The sequence below is a fragment of the Pelophylax lessonae genome, assembly GCF_965119305.1.
Source record: "Pelophylax lessonae genome assembly, chromosome: 9".
Classification (NCBI taxonomy): domain Eukaryota; kingdom Metazoa; phylum Chordata; class Amphibia; order Anura; family Ranidae; genus Pelophylax; species Pelophylax lessonae.
The window spans coordinates 268656453-268679719 of NC_138776.1; the positions used below are offsets into that span (position 1 = coordinate 268656453).

The following is a 23267-nucleotide window of genomic DNA, read 5'->3' on the forward strand; positions in this document are numbered from 1 at the left end:
CATCTCCACTCCCACCAAGGGGGAGAGAAATATATTACTGCTCAGTCCAGTCCAGTCTTTCTCAGCTAGGGTTCCTCCAAAGCTTTCTAGGGGTTCCTTGACCAATGAACAATTTCTGTCTCTCTGTATTGTTGCTCATCCTCTACTGAATGCTTCTACTGAGGGCGGACATGGAATATTCCAGTATACAGAGAGTTGCTTGTAGAGTGGTATGAGGAACGACCATATCGTTTTTGCCTTGCCTTAATAACCATCTTAGGGAAAGATTCATTGTAAAGCCCACGAGGGGGGGAGTCTCCTTAGTCCTGGGTCCCTAGTCAGTGGGAAGGAGGCTGGCTCTTAGGCCCCTCCAGGAGCCCAAGTCATGGTGGTGTCCGTGACACTCCAGTACTGCATCCATTTTCTATTCATTCCCTTCTGTCACTGCATCCTTCAGGACCAACATATCAGGATCTGACACTGGTTGGGAAACTTAATGGGAGAGGAGGCGGGGCATTTTAAAGTTCTGGAGCCTCCTCTCCCACTAAGTTTCAGAAGCCTTCTGTGGTTACAAGGGACAGCTTGTTAGCATACAAGGTTTGTATTTAATCAGCAACAAATACTATATGTCATTGTTGTGTGCCTATTACATTGTATGACCACTGGATGGCAGTGTTACATTTGTGAGTTCATGTTTTGTCTATGCCTCAAAGAGTAATAAAGAAGAGTTCCTGCTCAGAACAGGAAGTAGTGTTCAGTGAAACAACAGACTGTCTGCCTGTGAATTGTTTTAGCCCCAAAAGGTTATATCTAATAGGTTATGGGCCCAGGACATGTTACAGAAGCCCAGGATATTATACAGATTACCCCTGGATATAGCCAGATACAGTGAGCTAAAGCAAGTGAGTACAGGAGACAGCAACAGAAAGACAAACAGCAGAAATGGCTGCTGCCATCCCCTCAGCAAAGTTCTCCATTGCAAATCTGACAAATCAGAACTACCAATCTTGGAAATTCAAGATGAAAATGCTGCTTATAAGAGAAGGTACGTGGAAATGTATAAATGAATCAAGACCTGCACAGCCCACAGAGGAGTGGTTAGACAGAGATCAGAAAGCACAGAGCACAATCTCCCTGTGCATAGATGATGATCAAATCATACATATATGTAACTGTCAGACTGCTAAAGACATGTGGGAAGAGTTACAGAAAGCACATGAAAGAGTTAATCTCAGCAATAAACTGTATTTAATCAGAAAGCTCTATCAGACTAAGCTACAGAAAGACCAGGACATGCAGGACTATATAAGACAGACCTTAGAGATGGTGGAGAGACTGAGAGGGATTGGAGAAGAAATAAAAGATTTCCATGTTGCAGCACTGTTATTAAGTGGACTTCCTGAAAGTTATGAGACACTTGTCACAGCACTAGATGCACGTCCAGATGATGATCTGACACTGGAATATGTTAAAGGCAAGCTTGTGGATGAATACAAGCGCAAAACTGAAAGCATGAGTAATGTGAGTGTGTGTTCAGAGACAGCTTTAAAGACAAAATTCAAAAATAAACACAGTAACGTGCAGCTAGAAAAGCGGGAATGCTTTGTGTGCAAGAAACCAGGACACCTAAAAGCAGATTGTAGAATCTGGAAAGCTAGAATGCAAAAACAAAGTGCATTGCAACAAGCTAAGAATGTCATAGAAACAAAGGAGTATGCATTCGGATCCAAAAATGGTGTCACCTCCATGCAAGCATGGTGTGTGGACTCAGGTGCTACAAGTCACATGACAAATGACCGAAGTTTCTTCACTCAGCTTGATGAAAGCAAAACAGAAGGGATAACTACAGCTAATGGACAATTTATGAAATCAGTGGGAATAGGAGATGGCTTTCTATACTGTCCTATCTCTCCAGATATCACTAAAAAGATCCATATGAGGAATGTTCTGTATGTGCCAGATCTTGAAAGCAACCTTTTGTCAGTAAAGAAACTCACTAACCAAGGCAATGTAGTCACATTTCAGGGTGACAGTTGTATCATAACAAAAGGGGATTGCTTGCTTGCAAAGGCTAACATCATAGATGAACTCTATCAGCTGAACTGCAGTGAAATGGTTAAAATAGCCAAAGAGGATAAACATTCAAACTGCATCCACACTTGGCACAGACGATTGGGGCACAGAAATTCTGATACAATAAAGAAAATAGTTGAGAATAACTATGCAAGTGGTATTAAGATTAATCCATGTGATCACATAATGATTTGTACCAGCTGTATTAAAGGAAAAATGGCAAGGACACCTTTTCCCAAGCAGACCAACAGCAAATCCCAAAAACCTCTGGACTTAATACATTCAGATCTTTGTGGTCCAATGAAAACTATGACTCCAGGAAAGAAAAAGTAATTCCTGACCTTCATTGATGATTACTCCAGATATAGCACAGTATTTCTACTTCACAATAAGGATGAAGTCCCAGAGAAATTAGAAGAGTATCTCGCTCAAGTAAACAATATTTTTGGCGGAATGCCCAGAGTACTACGAACAGAAAATGGCTCAGAATATACAAGTGGTAAAACACAAGCCATTCTCAGGAAGCATGGAATTATGTTCCAGACAACAGTTTCATATAACCCAGAGCAAAATGGAGTTGCAGAGAGAATGAACCGCACACTATGTGAAAGTGGGAGGAGCATGCTATTTGATGCTGATATGAAGGAAAAGAAGGGGGAAGGTGTATGGCGCTGCCAAAAAGTGCTGATGGTTCTGTATGTCCAAAAATAGGTGTTAAAAGTATATACGATATAAATCACCACTATAAATAAAGTGTCCAGTGCATCGTATGTGTATTCCTAATAAATATGTGCAATACTGTAGGATAATTCAACTCTGTGGATGATAAATATTTGTGCTAAACTGTGAGGAAAGGTGGATACAAAATTGGTGTGAATTGGTGTGTATACAGTATGGTAAGAAAAAAATAAAATGTATGAAATATACAAAATATAAAAAACAGTTGGATCCACTTAAATCTACAGCCTTATAATCGTAAAATACAAAGCATCAAGTATGGCATAAATAAGGTGCACAGTAGGTATATAAATATTATGGCAGCAATAGTACAAGAAGAAATAAGTCCGTAAGCCATGGCTGCCAAAAGGAAGCATTTTAAAAGCGGTACTACTCTATGTGAGCCTTCTTCCCCCATATATCGGTACACCTTCGGACCCTAATACCAAGGAGCCGGGTTTACAAGATTCGGGCAGATAATTGGACCACCCAACCACTTTGATGGTCAGTGGAGGAGACCCAGGATTATAGATTCAAGGCCTGACACCCCTGTAGGGGTATATAGCTCTGGTGAGTGCGGTCCAAGGGGTGCGGGGAGCACTGAATGGTCACCATATACCTGAGCACCTTTAATATTCATCATCAGAGCACCTGCACTCAAGTCACCTTTTGCCCTGTTTTTTAGGAAAAGTTTTTTTAGCATTGTGGGACTATTTGCCTTTCTTAGGGGTTACGGACTTATTTATTCTTGTACTATTGCTGCCATAATATTTATATACCTACTGTGCACCTTATTTATGCCATACTTGATGCTTTGTATTTTACGATTATAAGGCTGTAGATTTAAGTGGATCCAACTGTTTTTTATATTTTGTATATTTCATACATTTTATTTTTTTCTTACCATACTGTATACACACCAATTCACACCAATTTTGTATCCACCTTTCCTCACAGTTTAGCACAAATATTTATCATCCACAGAGTTGAATTATCCTACAGTATTGCACATATTTATTAGGAATACACATACGATGCACTGGACACTTTATTTATAGTGGTGATTTATATCGTATATACTTTTAACACCTATTTTTGGACATACAGAACCATCAGCACTTTTTGGCAGCGCCATACACCTTCCCCCTTCTTTTCCTTCATTCTCACTATATTCTTAGGAATATAGTATAAAGGTAGGCTGCAGCCAACATCAAATAATAGAAATCTAAAATTATCCTAAGCGCGGATTTTCTACATTTCAATTTCTTGATGCTGATATGCCAACTACATACTGGGGAGAAGCTATCACAACTGCATGTTATCTTCAAAATCGTTTGCCGGGAAAAGCAACAACAAAAACTCCATATGAACTGTGGAACAAAAGGAAACCAGATTTAAGACACATCAGAATTTTTGGAAGTAAAGCCTATGTACACATTCCAAAAGAAAAACGTACAAAATGGGATGCATGTGCAAAAGAAGGTGTGCTTGTGGGGTACAGTGAATCTCAAAAAGGATACAGGATTTTACATCAAGACACGAACAAAGTAACAGTCAGCAGAAGTGTGATTATTGATGAAAGTTCTGTGTGCTCAAAGTTTGAACAACAGACTCAAACTTTTCAAACTGAGAAAGAATCAACATCAGTCACTCAAGAAAATAAGGAAAGTGATACAGAAATAGAAATAACTGCAGAAGAATCAAAACCTGAAACTGAACCAGAAATACCTTCAGTCAGAAGATCAACCAGAATCAATAAAGGTGTTCCAGCTGAACGTTTATCTTACATAGCTCGCAGAGCTGTTCAAACTGAACCAGGTTCATGGAAAGAGATGCAGAAACTGCCAATGCATGAGAAACAAGTATGGTATAAAGCCGCTGATGAAGAAATGACATCCCTCAAAGATCTCCAGACATGGACACTTTCAGAGCTACCTCAAGGTAAACATGCCATAGGATGTAAATGGGTTTTTAAAACCAAATGTAACTCTGAAGGGAAAGTCTGTCGGTACAAGGCAAGGCTGGTTGCTAAAGGTTACTCACAGAAGTTCGGTGAGGACTATGATGCTACTTTTGCTCCAGTTGCTAAACAAAGTACTTTCAGAACACTAATGACAGTGGCTGCCATGCGTACAATGATTGTGAAACATCACGATATTAAGACAGCTTTTCTTAATGGTGATATTGAAGAAGAAATTTACATGTCACAGCCAGAAGGATATTTAAAAAAGGGACAAGAGCATCTTGTCTGCAAGTTGAATAAATCTCTTTATGGCCTTAAACAATCAGCTCGAGCATGGAACCTGAAGATTAATCAAGTTCTACTAAATGAAGGATTTACAAGAAGCAAAGCTGATCCGTGCCTATATGCCAAACAAGTAGACACTGAGTGGATGTATCTGCTAATTTATGTAGATGACCTGATCATTGCTCACAAAAACGACAATGAAATTGCAAAGTTAACAGGAGTACTCAACAAGCACTTTGAAACTAAAGACCTAGGTGAAGTGACATATTATCTTGGAATTGACATCCAGCGTGAGAAAGATGGAAGTTTCCTGTTGAATCAGAGTGCAAAAATTGAATCTATTCTTCAGCAATTCAACATGACAGAGGCGAAAGGAGCAAGCACACCTATGGATACAGTCTATCCAAAGTTAGAAGGAGAAGATGATCTTCTCGCATCCAATGAACAATACAGACAAGCAGTGGGGGCACTTCTCTACATTGCAACCACTACACGTCCAGACATTGCAGCCAGCATGTCTCTTCTTTGCAGGCGAGTTGATAAACCACGTCAAAGAGACTGGAATGCGATCAAAAGAGTTATGAGATATCTGAAACAGACAAAAGACTTAAATTTGAAACTATCAGCAAGTGGTGGTTTAAACCTCGTGGGATATGTGGACTCCGATTGGGCAGGTGATCACAGCACACGCAAATCCACAAGTGGTTACTTATTAAAATTAGGAGACAGTCCTATATCATGGTCCAGCAAGAAACAGATGTCAGTGGCATTGTCCTCTACAGAAGCTGAATACATATCTGCAGCTTATGCCAGTCAAGAAGTTGTGTGGTTACAGCAATTACTCAAGGATCTTGGAGAAGCAACATCAGAACCTACCGTCTTATTTGAGGACAATCAGGCTTGCATTAAGCTTGCAACAAGTGACAAAATTAATGGAAGAACCAAGCACATCGATGTCAGACATCATTACATTCATGACTTAGTTGATCAGAAAGTGATTGTACTTGTGTATTGTGAGTCGGAAAAAATGATTGCTGATGCTTTGACAAAGCCACTAGCTAGAACCAGATTTGTGGATCTTAGATCAGAAATGGGATTGACATAGATAGTAGTTGTTGAGTGGGGGTGTTAGCATACAAGGTTTGTATTTAATCAGCAACAAATACTATATGTCATTGTTGTGTGCCTATTACATTGTATGACCACTGGATGGCAGTGTTACACGTGTGAGTTCATGTTTTGTCTATGCCTCAAAGAGTAATAAAGAAGAGTTCCTGCTCAGAACAGGAAGTAGTGTTCAGTGAAACAACAGACTGTCTGCCTGTGAATTGTTTTAGCCCCAAAAGGTTATATCTAATACAGCTTTGCTTTCAGTGGCTTCCAGATGTAACAGATCCCTCATGGCAAAGCAAGGCACAAACAGGTCTCCACAATCTGCCTGCAAGGTAGCACCACCTAAACAGAAAGAGATAAAACAGAGCCAAATACACGCCTAGTAGAGAGAGCCACCCACACAGGGCAGTATTAGAGCCACCTACATAGGGAGAGACTAGAGAGAGTAAAGATGCAAGGAAGCTTGGGGGGGGGGGATGGGGGATGAGGGTTGGTGTTGCAAACTGTGCATAGCACACCCTTAAACTCTGCACTCTGTACATAGAGCACCCCTAAACTCTGCACTCTATACGTACAGCACTCCTGAACTCAGTGTCATGGACTTGCAATAGTGTTTTGCAGCTTACCTGTTCCTTAATTTCTGTATTAGAGGTCAGACTTCACTTCTGGTTCCTTTTTATCACCTTTCCTTCCTGTTCCTGCCCAACCTAGGTCATCACAGGAAGTCTATATTAACCAGTGCACTGCAGGTCTGCTTTGCTGTTCAACAGTGTTTGTTGCCTGTTTGCCGTGTGCTTGATCTACCTTTCTGTGTACCGACTTTGGCTTGTCTCTGACAATTCCTGTTTGCCTGTTACCCTGACCTTTGGCCTGTCCCTTGGTTACCCTCGTCTGCCTGTTACCCCGACCTCGGCTTACCCATCACCATTCCGCCATTCCGTGTGTCCTGAGTGGCTGCTTCCCTTCTCTCCCTACGGAGCGTGACCCGGGGGACCCCAGGGGCCGCGACCTGGGCCCAGCTGCAGCCAAGTCCATCCTCACCACTAGAGGCTCTGGTGAACACCTGCTGGGTCTTAGACTCCGCGCCCTGGGGAATCTTGGGCTCACGTTCCGGTCCATCCACAGCAGTCTGCTATCGGGTTCACTACCTTGCGCTGCACCCCTGCCTCCAACAGGGTGCAGTTGTCACCTGGTCACAGGTGACCTGACAGTTTGAACAGCCATGAACCCGGCCGATATGCCGCACCATCCAGACGATCCATTACAGGGCTTAGTTCGCAAACTCGAGACGCAAGAAGCTAATCAGACTCAGGTGATGCGATTCCTGCAGGAGCTGTCTTCCCGCTTTGAACAGCTTCAGACCTCGTTGGGAACCCCCAGAGCAACCAGTGGCTGGGCCTGTCGCGCCAGTCACAGATTCACATTCACCGAATCTACCTCCTCCAATGCGTTTTTCTGGAGACTCCAAGGCCTGCAGGGGGTTTCTTAGCAAATGCACTATCCATTTTGAGCTTCAGCCGCAAAACTTCTGGTCTAAACGGGCAAATGTAGCCTATATTATTTCCCTCCTTTCCGGTGAGGCTCTAGCCTGGGCTGCCCCCCTATCGGAGAGGAATGATCTGGTAGTTTCCAACCTGTCTGACTTCCTGAAGCTCTTTCGTAATATCTTCGAGGAGCCGGCTCGGGTTTCTTCAGCGGCTAGTGCTCTCCGTCTCCGCCAAGAATCCCGTTCAGTGGGACAATATGCTCTTTTTTTTTTTTTTTTTTTGCAAATAGTTTTTATTCAAGTTTTTTAAGACATAACAGAAAAAGAAAAAGAAAGTACAATAAAATAAAGTAAAGTCAGTTCTCAACATTGTGACTATGAGCAGTATCATCCGCTATGAATACATATAACAGGTTATCAATTCAATCAAGTAACGCAAGTAAAGCAGGCAAATATGTCACATCCAACAGGAATACAGCATTAAGTCAGGGAAGCTTCATGGCCCAAAAGTCCCAGTATGTATTAAATAATTGCAATTGTAGCTTATTTATTGCTAGAGCTCTTTCAAATTGGTGGTTAACTTTAAGTAACTGAACTACATCCGTCAGGTTTGGGGCTTCCTTGGTTTTCCATCTGCGGAGCACAGATGTGCGAGCCGCCAGCAACACGTGTAACCCAGGGCCTATATTGGGCCGGTATGTCATTAATCCCTAAGTGTAGTAAGGCTAGTGCTGGAGTCGGTTTCAGTATGCATCCAGTGTGAGAGGACATATATCTAAATATCTGGTGCCAGTAACTCGTTAAGGAAGGACAGGACCACAAAACATGAAGTAACGTCCCTACTTGAGAGCATTCCCTCCAGCAAAGTTGAGAGTAGGATTGAGAAAAGCCCGCCAGGGACAATATGCTCTTCAGTTCCGTATCCTCTCAGCTGAGTTGAGCTGGAACAATGAGGCCCTGGTCACTACCTTTTTGCAGGGTCTCTCTGACCGAATGAAGGACGAATTAGCGGGAAGAACTATCCCCGTCGGTCTGGACGATGTCATCTCCTTATGTAACCAGATCGATATTCGTTTTCAGGAGAGGTCCATACAAAAAAGACGCCAACACTCCCTGGGCCCTAGCCAGTATGAGCTCCCCTCACTTCGTTCCATGGAGCATCCTCTGCCTGAGGAACCCATGCAGCTGGGCCGGACCAGACTAGCCCCCGAGGAATGTGCTAGGTGCAGAACTTTGGGCTTGTGCCTCTATTGTGGAGGCAAGGGCCATTTTCGTGATTCCTGCTCGCTTTGTCCGGGAAACGCTCGGGTCTAATACATTTGGAAGGTGGAGTATTGGACCCAGAAACATCACCTTCCCTTCTTCTTCTTCTTCCGGTGTCCCTTCATGTAAGCACTTCTCCCCAATCGACCCTTGCATATCTGGATTCCGGGGCTGCCGGAAACTTTATGGACTGGAGAACAGCTTCTTCTATGAAGCTCACCCTTTCACCCCTTTCTAAGCCGTTGGTAGTCTCGGCTATTGATGGCACTGTTCTTCCAGGGGGCCCTATTCGCTTCCAGACATTACCTATTAGGATGTCAGTAGGGATTCTCCACCAGGAGTGGATATCCTTTCTCATCCTACCCAAAGCCTCTACTCCCATTGTATTGGGCCTTCCTTGGCTACAGCTCCACTCTCCCCATGGGGACTGGGTCTCTGGGCAGATCCTGGCTTGGGGCCCTTCATGTTTCTCGTCATGTCATTCCAATGTGATCTCAAAGGAGAGCCTTCCGGTTGCTACCACATCGGTATCTTCTGACCTTCCCGCTGCATACAGCGATTACCGGGATGTGTTCTGTAAGAAATCAGCTGAAGTGCTTCCTCCCCACAGGTCTTTTGATTGCGCCATTGACCTTGTTCCCAGGGAAACTCTGCCCAGGGGTCGCACCTACCCATTTTCCATCCCTGAGACCCAGGCCATGTCGGAGTATTTCGCAGAGAATCTTGAGAAAGTTTTCATCCGGAAATCCTCATCGCCTGCTGGAGCAGGGTTCTTTTTTGTCACCAAGAAGGATGGTACCTTGAGACCCTGCATTGATTATCGAGGCTTAAACGCTGTTACTATTAAAAATAGATATCCCTTACCCTAATATCTGAACTATTCGATAGGTTGAAGGGTGCCTCCATTTTCACCAAGCTGGATCTCAGAGGGGCATACAACCTCATTCGAATTCGAGAAGGTGATGAATGGAAGACTGCGTTTAACACTCGAGACGGTCATTACGAATACCTGGTCATGCCTTTTGGGCTGTGTAATGCCCCAGCTGTGTTTCAAAACTTTGTCAATGAAATCTTCAGGCATCTGCTGTACCAGTTTGTTGTCATCTATCTGGATGACATTCTTATCTTCTTGGAAAATCTGTGTGTCCACAGAAACCATGTCCGCACTGTACTCCAGCACCTTAGGGAGAATAATCTCTATGCCAAGCTGGAGAAATGTTCCTTTGAATGTTCTGAGGTCCTATTTCTAGGATGCTTTGTCTCAAGTTTGGGTCTTCGTATGGATCCCGGCAAGGTCTTAGCCATTACCAACTGGCCCCTTCCTGCTAGCCTTAAGGCCACACGGCGCTTTCTTGGCTTCACAAATTATTATAGGCAGTTCATAAGGAATTACTCTTCCATTGCCGCGCCTATTATCGCTTTGACCAAGAAGGGTGCTAATGCATAACTCTGGCCCCCCGAAGCTGTCACTGCGTTTGAAACAAGCCTTTGTCTCTGGACCTCTCTTGAGAAGACCTAATCCTGGGGATGCATTCTTTATTGAAGTGGACGCTTCTTCAGTGGGGTTGGGATTTGTGCTTCTTCAACTCTTTGAGAAGAAACGTCAACCATGTGCGTTCTTTTCCAAAAGATTTTCTCAGGCAGAGAGAAATTATGCCATTGGTGACTGGGAACTTCTCGCGATCAAATTGGCGCTGGAAGAGTGGCGTCATCTTTTGGAAGGTTCTCCTCACCCCATAACGATCTTCACTGATCACAAGAATTTACAATACCTACAGAATGCTAAACGTTTGAATCCCAGACAGGCCAGGTGGAGTCTTTTCTTTTCCCGTTTTAATTTCACAATTACGTACAAACCTGGTTCCTGCAATGGTCGGGCTGATGCACTTTCTAGGTCCTTTGACACTTTGGACGAGGAGTCCACTCCTGAACCTGAGCTGATCATCCCCACTTCATGCATTATTGCCCATTCTACCACCCTGGACTAAAAGATTCCTGCTGGTAAAACCTTTGTCCTCACTGAGCTAAGAACTAAGATTCTTCGTTGGGGGCATGATTCCAAGGTGGCGGGCCACACAGGGTTTCTCCGCTCCTTCTTGCTCATCAGCCGTCACTACTGGTGGCCTAATCTCCGCTCAGAGGTCAAAGACTATGTCAAGGCTTGTCATGTCTGTGCTCAGTCTAAATCCTCCACACAAGCTCCTGCTGGTCTCCTCATGCCTTTGCCCATTCCTAAGGAACCCTGGGCTCATATTGCCATGGATTTTATCACTGATCTCCCACTGTCGGACGGTAATACGGTCATTTGGGTGATAGTCTATCGGTTTTCCAAGATGGCTCATGTTGTTCCCCTTCCTGGTCTTCCTTCTGCTCCTGCCTTGGTTCCCATTTTTATTCGAGAAATTTTCCGCCTCCATGGGGTTCCTTCTCACATTGTTTCTGTCAGGGGCGTTCAATTTACGTCTCGTTTCTGGAGAGCCTTTTGCAAATCCCTCAATATTTTCTTGGATTTTTCCTCTTCTTACCATCCTTAATCCAATGGGCAGACGAAGAGGGTTAATCAGGAGTTAGAGGTTTTTCTGCGCACCTTAGTCTCCGCTCATCATGACGATTGGTCCTCTCTACTTCCGTGGGCGGAATTTTCCCATAACAATCATGTAAATACCAGTTCGCAGAAAACACCCTTTTTCGCAGTTTATGGAAAACATCCTCAACTTCCGCTTCCCATGGCCTGTTCTCCGGATATCCCAGCGTTGGCTTCAGCTCAGGAGTCCTTCAATTCTATCTGGAGTGACGTTCATGATTCCTTCCGGTAGCTGCCGACAAATTCAAAGGCTTTGCTGACCGCCGCAGGCGTAAACCGCCTTCTCTTCAGCCAGGGGACAAAGTTTGGCTCTCCACCAGGAACATCAAGCTTTGAGTGCCTTCCCTGAAGTTTGCTCCAAGATTCATTGGTCCATATACTATAATTTCTAAACTGAATCCGGTTTGTTTCAAACTTCATATCCCCAAAAGCCTCAGAATTTCTAACTCCCATGTTTCCCTTCTGAAGCCTTTAGTCCTCAATAAGTTCTCTCATCCTTTCTCTAACATGGCATCGGTCTCTGAGGATAATCAGGAATACGAGGTCAGTGAAGTTCTGGATTCCCGACTTTGTAGAGGCGTTCTTCAGTACCTTGTTCATTGGAAAGGCTTTGGTCCTGAGGAGAGGTCTTGGGTTCCTGCATCGGAAGTCTTTGCACCTCATCTGTTAAAAAGGTTTCATCTGAGGTGTCCCTCTAAACCCAGGCCCAGACGGGGTAGGAAGAGGCCTCGTAAGAGGGGGGTACTGTCATGGACTTGCAATAGTGTTTTGCAGCTTACCTGTTCCTTCATGTCTGTATTAGAGGTCAGACTTCACTTCTGGTTCCTTTTTATCACCTCTCCTTCCTGTTCCTGCCCAACCTAGGTCATCACAGGAAGTCTATATTAACCAGTGCACTGCAGGTCTGCTTTGCTGTTCAACAGTGTTTGTTTCCTGTTTCCTGTTTGCCGTGTACTTGATCTACCTTTCTGTGTACCGACTTTGGCTTGTCTCTGACTATTCCTGTTTGCCTGTTACCCTGACCTTTAGCCTGTCCCTTGGTTACCCTCGTCTGCCTGTTACCCCGACCTCAGCTTACCCATCACCATTCCATGTGTCCTGAGTGGCTGCTTCCCTTCTCTCCCTACGGAGCGTGACCCGGGGGACCCCAGGGGCCACGACCTGGGCCCAGCTGCAGCCAAGTCCATCCTCACCACTAGAGGCTCTGGTGAACACCTGCTGGGTCTTAGACTCCGCGCACTGGGGAATCTTGGGCTCACGTTCCGGTCCATCTGCAGCAGCCTGCTATCGGGTTCACTACCTTGCGCTGCACCCCTGCCTCCAACAGGGTGCAGTTGTCACCTGGTCACAGGTGACCTGACACTCAGCACATACGGCACTCCTGAACTCAGTAGTCTTCTGTGGATAGAGCACTCCTGAACCCTGCACTCTGTAAGAAGCACACCAAACTCTGCACGTAGAGCACTCCTGAACCCTGCACTCTGTATGTAGCACACCCCTAAACTCTGCACTCTGTACGTAAAGCACTCCTGAACTCTCCACTCTTTATGTAGAGCACTCCTGAACCCTGCACTCTGTACATTGCACACCCCTAAACTCTGCACTCTGTACGTAAAGCACTCCTGAACTCTGCACTCTATGCATAGAGCACTCCTGAACCCTGCATGTAGAGCACTCCTGAACTCTGCACTCTGTAGGTAGCGCACCCCCAAACGCTGTACGTAAAGTACTCCTGAACTCTGCACGTAGCGCACCCCTGAACTCTGTACTTAGAGCACTACTGAACTCTGCACTTTATACATAGCGCACCCCTTCACTGCCGATGAGACTGGCAATTAAATTGAGTTTGACACCCCTGCCATAATCTGTTCACGGAATGGTGATGGAAAATTCTGCTTTTGTCAGGTATGCCACATATTGCACGTGATGCTAGAACCGGATATGGACATTAGAGTTAAAACCGGGTCCTGCTCTAGATCAGAGTTGGGCCAATCACTCCCAGTTCAGTTCACACCAGAACTCCCAAAACAGAGAAAAAGTTTGGATCTGATCCGCAAAAATAAAGTCTATGGGACCCGAACATGAAAAATTAAAAGTTCTCATTTTTAAGGCTTGGCAAATTACTGGCCATAAAAATGGTATGGGGACCCGGGTACTGCCCTCCAATAGGGGGGTGGAAATGTATTTGGCCTTAAGTACCATTAAAGGCCCGACATCGGCTCTGGCAGTTTTTTTTCTCTCCAGAAACCAATTGCTTCTCATTCATTGATATGTACTTTTATTCATGGGGTAACCCATATGGTTCCACCTGTTAAGTCCCCCCCTGTGTCCATGAGACTTGAATTTGATCTCATCTGTCTTGCAAAAGCCACCATTTGAACCAATTAGTGAGATTCAGTTAGCCCTGTTGCATTTAGAAGGTGTTTTCTTTTGTGGTGAAAATCACTTCGGCAAGAAGAGTGTCAACATTGGCAGCACTTTCCTGAAAGGAGCTCATTATAACTCTCCACCATAACATACTGGTGCTGCGTCCTCATCTGTCTTTCCCGTTGAAGATGGTTTTGGAGTTATTTGAATCAGGATATTGTCCTACCTTCATTTTCTACTAGTCCTCAGTCACCGGCAGAGAAAGCTTGGCACACATTAGATGTGGTTTGGGTTGTTGAGGTTTATTTGAAGATGCCTGCAGTGCTCAGGTAGTCAAATTCATTTTTCATCCTGCCAAACGTCAGGTAGCTTCAAAGTTGACCATTGCAGAGTGGATCTGTCAGCTTATTACACATGCCTATGGCTTGAAGGGTAAGGCTCAGTACTGTTGGGGAAGGGTTGCCACCTTTTCTTCAAAACCAAACTCGAATAATTCAGCGGCACACGGTTATTATGTTTTTATAGTATACACTATACATATATTTTATGATTAAATAACATTTATAATCATATGGAGTTAATTACAAGTCCCCCCCCCTTTCATCAGAATCTGCAGAGTTTCCCCTATATCTGAATCTACAGAGTTCCCCCTTTAAATCTGAATCCACAGCATTCCCCTTTACATCTAAATATACAGTGTTCCCCTATAATCTGAATCCTTAGCATTCCCCTTTACATCTGAATCAGCAGAGTTTCCCTTTGGACCTGAATCTGCAGAGTTCCATTACACTGTCTGCAGAGCTCCCCCTTACAGTGTAAGTGGAAATGCTGCAGACTCTGATATACGGGAGAAATCAGGGGACAAAGATGTAAGGGACAACAAGAGGGACTCTGATTTAAGGGGGAGCGCTGCAGACTCGGGTGTAAAGGGGAACTCTGATGTAAGGGGGTGTCTGGTAACTAATGTTTAATAAAGAATTGCGATATCATCTAATAAAAAAAATTGGAACCACCACCATTTTATTTTCTTGGGGCTTTGCTTTGAGAAAATATATGTTTGCAGGATTTAACTAATCCATACCTGACAGAGGAAACAAAGGGTCTGTATATAAAAATAAATAAATATTAGATGAATGTAACAAGCATTCCCGAGTAATTTACACAGTGATTTCCTATGATGGTCAGCTCTATCTAGTGGTTATAATGTATCAGAAATACTACAATACCACATTTATACCATTAGATGGCACTGATGCTGACAACCCGTTGAACACATTTTTCACAAATCGATCTCTACGTGTTTGTGAAAGCTTTCATCACAAAATGTACTCAGCCAATGAAAGGTAAGGACTCCATTTTTATTTTTTCCTGTTAACAATGGCCAAAACGGGACAACACTTCATCTATGTCTTTGGTGATCTCTGATCTCCTTATGAAGTGTTTCTTACACAATGAAGATCAGCCATGGAGTATATCTGAGGTGTATATCAGGGTGTGCTTCTTCCCCACATGTCCACTAACATTCATAGAAGACATTTCCCGCATTTAAGGCACTAATACACCTCCAGGGTTGTGTGGGACCCCTGATGTACAGGAAGACAGGACTTCAGTGAGGAACAATTCCCTCGCTCAGGACAGGAATATGGCTTCTCCCCCGTGTGAGATCTTTGATGTCTGGAAAGATCGGACTTCAGGGAGGAACAATTCCATCACTCAGGACAGGAATATGGCTTCTCCCCCGTGTGAGATTTCTGATGTCTGGAAAGATCGGACTTCAGTGAGGAACAATTCCCTCAGTCAGACCAGGAAAGTTCATTCTCCTCCGTGCCCAACTTCAGATGACTATAAACAGAGGACTTCTGTGGGTTACACCTCCTCCAATCAGAAGAGGAAAGTGGATCTACCTCCGATTGCAATCTCACATGTGATTCAAAATCAGACTTACTTTGAAAACATTTACCGCATCTATGACAGGAATACGGCTTCACAACCCTGTGCAATCCCAGATGTCTGGTAAGAGAGGCCTTATGTGAAAAACATTTCCCGCATTTAGGACAGGAATACGGCTTCTCGGCTCTGTGAGAGCTCCGATGTTGGGAAAGTTGGGCCTTTAATGAAAAACATTTCCCGCACTCAGGGCAGGAATGTCCTTTCTCCCCTGTGTGCAATCTCTGATGTTGGGAAAGACTGGACCTTAGTGAAAAACATTCCCCACACTCAGGACAGGAATACGGCTTCTCGCCTGTGTGAGATCTCTGATGTTGGGAAAGTTGATACTTTACTGAAAAACATTTCCCGCACTCAAGGCAGGAATATGGCTTCTCCCCTGTGTGAGATCTCTGATGTACGGAAAAATGGGTTTTATTTAAAAAACATTTCCCACACTCAGGGCAGGAATACGGCTTCTCCCCTGTGTGAGATCTCTGATGTTGGGAAAGTTGGGACTTTACTGAAAAACATTTCCCGCACTCAGGGCAGGAATATTGTTTCTCCCCTGTGTGCGATCTCTGATGTTTGGAAAGACTGGACTTTTTTGAAAAACGTTTCCCACACTCAGGACAGGAATACATCCTCTCACCGGTGTGCGATCTCTGATGTATGGAAATATATGACTTCCTTGAAAAACATTTCCCACACTCAGGACAGGAATACGGCTTCTCGCCTGTGTGAGATCTCTGATGTTGGGAAAGAGTGGACTTCTCTGCAAAACATTTCCCACACTCAGGGCAGGAATATTGTTTCTCCCCTGAGTGCAATCTCTGATGTTGGGAAAGATAGGACTTTTTTGAAAAACATTTTCCACACTCAGGACAGGAATACGGCTTCTCGCCTGTGTGGGATCTGTGATGATGGGAAAGTTGTGCCTTTACTGAAAAACCTTTCCCGCACTCAAGGCAGGAATACGGCTTCTCCCCTGTGTGCAATCTCTGATGTTGGGAAAGTCGTTCCTTTACTGAAAAACTTTTCCCGCACTCAAGGCAGGAATACGGCTTCTCCCCTGTGTGCAATCTCTGATGTGTGGAAAGATTGGACTTTATTGAAAAACATTTCCCGCACTCAAGACAGGAATACGGCTTCTCACCTGTGTGAGATCTCTGATGTACGGAAAAATGGGTTTTATTTAAAAAACATTTCCCACACTCAGGGCAGGAATACGGCTCCTCGCCTGTGTGAGATCTCTGATGTCGGGAAAGTTCGTACTTTACTGAAAAGCATTTCCCGCACTCAAGGCATAAATACGGCTTCTCCCCTGTGTGAGATCTCTGATGTGTGGAAAGTTGTTCCTTTTCTAAAAAACATTTCCCGCACTCAGGGCAGGAATATGGCTTCTCACCGGTGTGATATCTCTGATGTTTGGAAAGATAGGACTTTGTTGAAAAACATTTCCCGCACTCAGGGCAGGAATATGGTTTCTCACCTGTGTGAGATCTCTGATGATTGGAAAGATGGGACTTTATTGAAAAACATTTCCCACACTCAGAGCAGGAATACGGCTTCTTCCCTGTGTGCGATCTCTGATGTATGTAAAGATTGGACTTTAGTGAAAAACATTTCCCGCACTCAGGACAAGAATACGGCTTCTCGCCTGTGTGATACCGTTTATGAACATACCGTTTATGAACATTAAAACTGGATTCAGTACGGAAACACTTCCCACACTCAGGACAGGAAAACCTCTTATCTGCTGTAAGGACGGCACCACCCCTCACAGTCTGAGGTTCCTCAGGATAAGAGGAATACGATGGTCCATCTACACTGTGTGGTGCCGGATGGACATTTGAGGTAGTCGGGTTTTCTCCTGGACTATACTGTGTGATGTCCTCATCTTCTACTTTACAGTCTGGAGAGAAAGTGAGACAATCCTCTGAGGTTTTCCTCATCTCCCGTCCATGTACTAAAATAGAAATACAAAGATTATTACTAGACATCAGCAGATTGGTTCCCCTAAACCAGGACTCCGCCCACATCAGGCAGCTTTGTCTCTGAGGATCTTACAATTTCCCCCCCCTCAAGGTAACTAGTAAATGGGTCCTCTGATCTCCTACCAGTTCATTTCTTTATTCATGGACCTTAGTCAGAGAGTGAGGAAACAACGAGAACTGTCTTTTATAGGAGTGACAGTGATGAAGGGATTATAGGACGAGTGTCCCCTCCCCCTCTATCACTCATTGCCATCTTCCCAACACAAGAAGTCCCGCATTTCCTTATTTAGTCCATGATTTAGTCATGAATAACAGCGGGGCTGAGCCCCACCAGAGGTCAGAGAGTGAGGATGGGGGGAGAACAACCAAGATAAAGACTGGACTGATCCTGAAGACCACCATCATTGGGTTACTAACTCCTCCCTCATTATCACTTTCTGTTTAAGGTTCCAAAGTTGGAGGATGTTATCACAATATTATCACAATATTATCACCATGTAAAAGTCTGTCCTCCAATCAGATCATCAGATATAAAATGTCCAGCTGGTAGGAAATGGGAGTAACAAAAGAGAATCCATATTATGTGTATATATAGCAGTGGGTAGAGGAGAGAGAGCAGAAGTCAGGAGTATGTAATGTACAACATAGAGTATATAGTGCAGGGGTCAGGAGTATGTAATGTACAACATAGAGTATATAGTGCAGGGGTCAGGACTCATAATATTTGTGTTCAGTAATCTGTTGCAGAGTTTCCACACCGCTGCCTCCCATCTCCTGAGACTGCACTCAGTGACTTGGGTGTGAGACTATACAGACATATCCCTCCACCCGGCACAGCCAGCAAATAACAGAGCAAGTAACCCCGGGAGAATTGTTCTGTCAGAGATCTTGCTAGACCCGGGCATGGGGCAGAAGACCCAAGGTACATACCCCAGGTGTCTCGGTCAAGCAATGTCATTTGGATGACTGCTGAATCCCAGAATCTCCATAAATCCAGTCTACATACATAAATTGTGTCTGCAGCACAGAGAAGGAAGATTATTCGAGAGAAATAGAGGAATACAGGACGGGGACCACAGCTCAGGAAAGTGACCAGGGTATTACAGTCTGATATCACCCAGTCCCCACCCTTCTCTGGACCAATCAGTGAGCAGTATGGGTGGAGGAATGGATTTAGTGTTAATGACCCACCTGTGCTGATCTCTGTAGGAGTGTCCTCCTCTATAAATGTCCCCGTTATTCCATCCTCCTCCATAGACTGCTGATCATCCCTCACATACGTCTCTTCTTTTTCTGCTTTAACCTCAAATTCTATATCGATTGGATCTCCACTCTAAACCAAGAAAATGAGAGAAAATATCATCTGTAAGATATAAGCTTTATTATTGTGACATCACAAAGAAGAAATCCACACATCTTCTCCATGAGTTTGTGTTTTATAAGCTCCGTCCCACCAACCTTGTAACATTGAGGGATGGTGTGACCTTCCTGTGTGGAATCCCGGGAATACAGAGGACGGGGACATCTCTCTGGTGGGTTTCTGTAGCTGGATGACTCATCCTCCTCTTTTATCTCTTCTTTAACCTCAACTTTAGAATCTCTCAGGTTTCCACTCTGAATATATAATAAAAATGACATCAATGGTAACAATGCAGATAATGTACAGATCCTAATGATACTATCAGTGATTGTTCCTCATCTACCTGATGATGGTGAGGGATGGTGTGACCTTCCTGTGTGGAACCCCAGGAATATAAAGGACGGGGACATCTCTCTGGTGGGTTCCAATTACCAGATGGCTCCATCATATTCTTGTGTCCATCTGAAAGTTCCTCCTTCACTCCATACTCCTCATCCTCCTCTTTATACTCTTCTTTAACATCAATATTATCATCCCCGAGGTTTCCACTCTGAATATATAATAAAACATTAATTGTAACAAACATGTTTGTATATAAATCATAGCTACCCATAATTGTAACTCCTCTACCTGATGATGGTGAGGGATGGTGTGACCTTCCTGTGTGGAATCCCGGGAATACAGAGGACGGGGACATCTCTCTGGTGGGTTCCCATTACTGGATCCATCTGTAGGAAACACACACACTGACTGAATACATTGTTTCTATGTGTTTATCAGATGATGGGGGATCTAGGTGGAGCCTCCGTACTGCTCTCTCCTTTACAATAAAGTCTCCTCTTACCCGGTGATGTGAGGGGCGGCTGATTCTCCATCATGACGTCCTTCCCACCACCGCTCGCCTCTCCTGTCAGCAGCTCGATTATCTCTCTGGAGACTTCTAGAATGTTCTTTGTATTTCTCTATTCTATCAGGGAGGGAGGTGGAGGCAATGTGATGGTCATATCATCTCCAGATATCACAGGAGGAGAACCCTAGCATTAAATACAATTAGTAAAATCAAATGACATTCCCAGAATCCTCCTCACCTCACTGGTCAGGTCTCCATTTTATTAAAACCCCACTGGGATATAATTTACCCACATAGCGCCCCTCACCCCCTCACCCTGTAGGTTCAAAGCCTGTTGCAAGCAATTCTGGTGTCGTTACACACAATGCAGGAGCAACAGTCTTGCTCTATTAGTGAGAGGGACATTGAGAGGAGGAGCTGTGAGGTCAGTGTGGTGTCAAAGGATTCTCTGACTCTGATTGGAAGACACTGGGAGGAGGAGCTGTGTGGGGTGTTGTGTGGTGTTTCTGTACACCAAATCATTTCTCCCGGGTGCGTCTGACCTCTCCTAAACTGAAAGATGAACTTTGTCCTTGGGCTTTGCCAGGACACATCATATTCCTGTGATCTCCGTGTACTTCGGAGACTTTACTGATCACATTTTAGGATGAATATCTGAGACTGGGATCATTATGGAAAAATTAATTTTTAGGACATTGTTCCCTCTTTCTTCCTATTTGAATCTTTTAAAACAAAGACATACATATTCCAATGTCCCTTAAAGAGGAGTTCCAGCCTCAGAGATGAAATTTAGATAAAAAAAAAACCCCGGGACAGTCAGGGCTAGTACAATCCATAACGGATAGCCTCCGAACTGTCCCAGGTCACACTTACCTTTTAAAAGAAATACTTACCTTGAAAATGTTTTGTCCAGCACTGCCATCTCGGGTGTGGGCAGCTGAAGACAGCGCGTGCTCTTCTGCGTCCTCTTACGTGTCCTCCTCGGAAGTGATGAACGGGGCCGGTGCAGGCGCATTCTGGGACGAAGAGGACATCCCATGCCCAGAAGCTGTTTACCAGGAAATGACGTGCCTGCACCGGAACTGACGAGCGGGGCCAGTGCAGGCGCATTGACTCCTAGGAGCGATGACATTCAGCTCCCAGGAGTCATCGCAAGTAGGAAGAGACAGCGCGGGCCGCGGCCGAGGAGGGAGGAAGTAGAAGGAAGGTAAGTATACTTCCTAAAAAAAAAAAAGGTAAGTAAAGAAAAAAAAATTTGGGAAAATCCATTTGATTTTTAGGGCATTCACAGCAAGCGGATGGGCCAAAGTTGTTTTTGAGCTTTAAATAACCCCCTCCCATTACCCACGACTAAGAAAAAGTGGTATAATCTGTTTAGACTGATAAGGTGAGAAGGTGATTGGTGGGAAAGGTGACACATCTCCAAAATGAAGAGAATGTTCTGGCCTCGTAGGTGGGGAAATGTTCTGACCCTGTAGGGGTTAATCTACGTTTCCGCACTATATATGTGTATCATTATCTGCTGGAGATAAAAGAGGTCACAGTGACCATGGAGGAAGAAGGTGGACATGACGGGGAGGGGGTGGTTACTGGGTGTAAATAGAAAATAAGATCTTATTACCTCCTCTGCTTTTACTTCCAGCAACGTCTCCTCTCTACTTCCTCCCGAATCACCTTTCACCCGGAAATTCCTATTTATACCTGACATCACTTCCTGTCTTCCATAGAGACTTCCTGTCTGGGTAGATATGAGATCATCACCTTGTGGAGCTCAGAGGATCTGCAGCCTCGAGAAACATTTCGTAGTGTGACCACGGCCTTGTGATGTGTGTGTCTGTACTGTATATCCTTATAGATGGGTAATCTCCACTTCCACCAAGGGGGAGAGAAATATATTACTGCTCAGTCCAATCTTTCTCAGCCCGGGTTCCTCCAAAGCTTTCTAGGGGTTCCTTGACCAATGAACAATTTCTGTCTCTCAGTAACAACTAAAAGATATCTTTATAATAATCAATAATAGATCCTAAAACCATTTATGAATTTCATACATGGTCAAATGCTAAATCAATGTGAAAATCCGTTGTGGAAATAAACATGAAAACATTCCAATAAAAGTGATATAACAAAATAGTGACACAACACGTCACCATAAACGTGACGTGACATTTAAGTGAAAAAGTACAAAGAATTAAAGTCCAAATAAATGTGTATAAAACTGATCTTCAAAATGTGCTCCAAAATGGGTACTGATTGTGAACCCACCGCCGAAAAATTATTGTTGTGAAGAGAAGAACCACCACCGACAAACAGAGAGGCTTACCAGAACAAGTGGACCCAGTTTGGGATACGCCTAATGGGTCTACTCATGCGATGGTGTCTGCACACCCAATAAGGCAAGGGGAAAACGATATGGCATGTTGTATACAGTACATTTGAAAGCGCTTTCTTGATATCTGAATTGTAAGTGTTCTGAACTTTTAACCACTTGCCGACCGCTCACGTTGATATCATCCAGCGACGTAGACCTAAGTCACTGGACCCCTTTCCTTGTGGGCGGCGCGCGCGCGCCGACGGAGGCTCGCTCCCACTGTATTCAGTCACAGCGGGAGTCGGGCAAGGGGAGGAGCGGCGGTTATCACCGCCGCTCTTCCCGATCGTCGGGGATCAAGTGTGGAGATCCGCCCGCTTGTGTAAACAAAGCAGGCGGATCTCCTAAGCGACAGGCAGGGACAGATTGCAGGATTCAGCATAGCTGAACCTGCGATCTGTGCCTGTGTCACACAGTCCCCTCCCCCCACACTTGTCAGTAAGCACCAGGCATACATTAACCACTTGATCACCAATAAAAGTTAACCCCTTCCCTGCCAGTGTCATTTTTACAGTAACAGTGCATATTTATAGCACTGATTACTGTAGTAATGTCACTGGTACCCCCAAAAGTGTCAAAAATGTCAGTCAGGGGTCCGATCTGTCTGCCGCAATGTCGCAGTCCCGCAAAAAAAAAAAAAAATCGTAGATCGCAGCCATTACTAGTTAAAAAAAAAACAATAAAAATGACATAAATTTCCCGTAGTTAGTAGCTGTGATAACTTTTGCGCAAACCAATCAAAATACGCTTATTGCGATTTTTTTTACAAAAAATATATAGCAGAAAACAAATTGCCCTAAAATGTTAAAAAATTTTGATTTTTACATTTTTTTGGGGGGGAATTTCATATAAAAAAATGTGAAAAATATAGTTTTTTTTTTCAAAATTGTCGCTCTTTTTTTGTTTATAGCGCAAAAGGAAAAAAAGGACGTCAAT

General features: G+C 44.2%; 2 protein-coding genes across 2 annotated transcripts in view; both read right to left on the reverse strand.

Annotated features, from left to right (window-relative positions):
* Window positions 1-23267, reverse strand: part of LOC309564458 (uncharacterized protein) — a 1566033-nt gene that overhangs the window by 696477 nt on the left and 846289 nt on the right. The window lies entirely within an intron of this gene.
* The window catches only part of LOC309564016 (uncharacterized protein), a gene marked incomplete at both ends in the record, with an annotated part of 41382 nt that overhangs the window by 14674 nt on the left and 3441 nt on the right, over window positions 1-23267 (reverse strand). Inside the window, 3 exons of the mRNA XM_082268640.1 lie at window positions 6378-6472; window positions 15776-16671; window positions 17443-17552. Of these exons, the coding sequence (XP_082124766.1) occupies window positions 6378-6472; window positions 15776-16671; window positions 17443-17552 (1101 nt within the window). The remainder of the gene's footprint in view (window positions 1-6377; window positions 6473-15775; window positions 16672-17442; window positions 17553-23267) is intronic.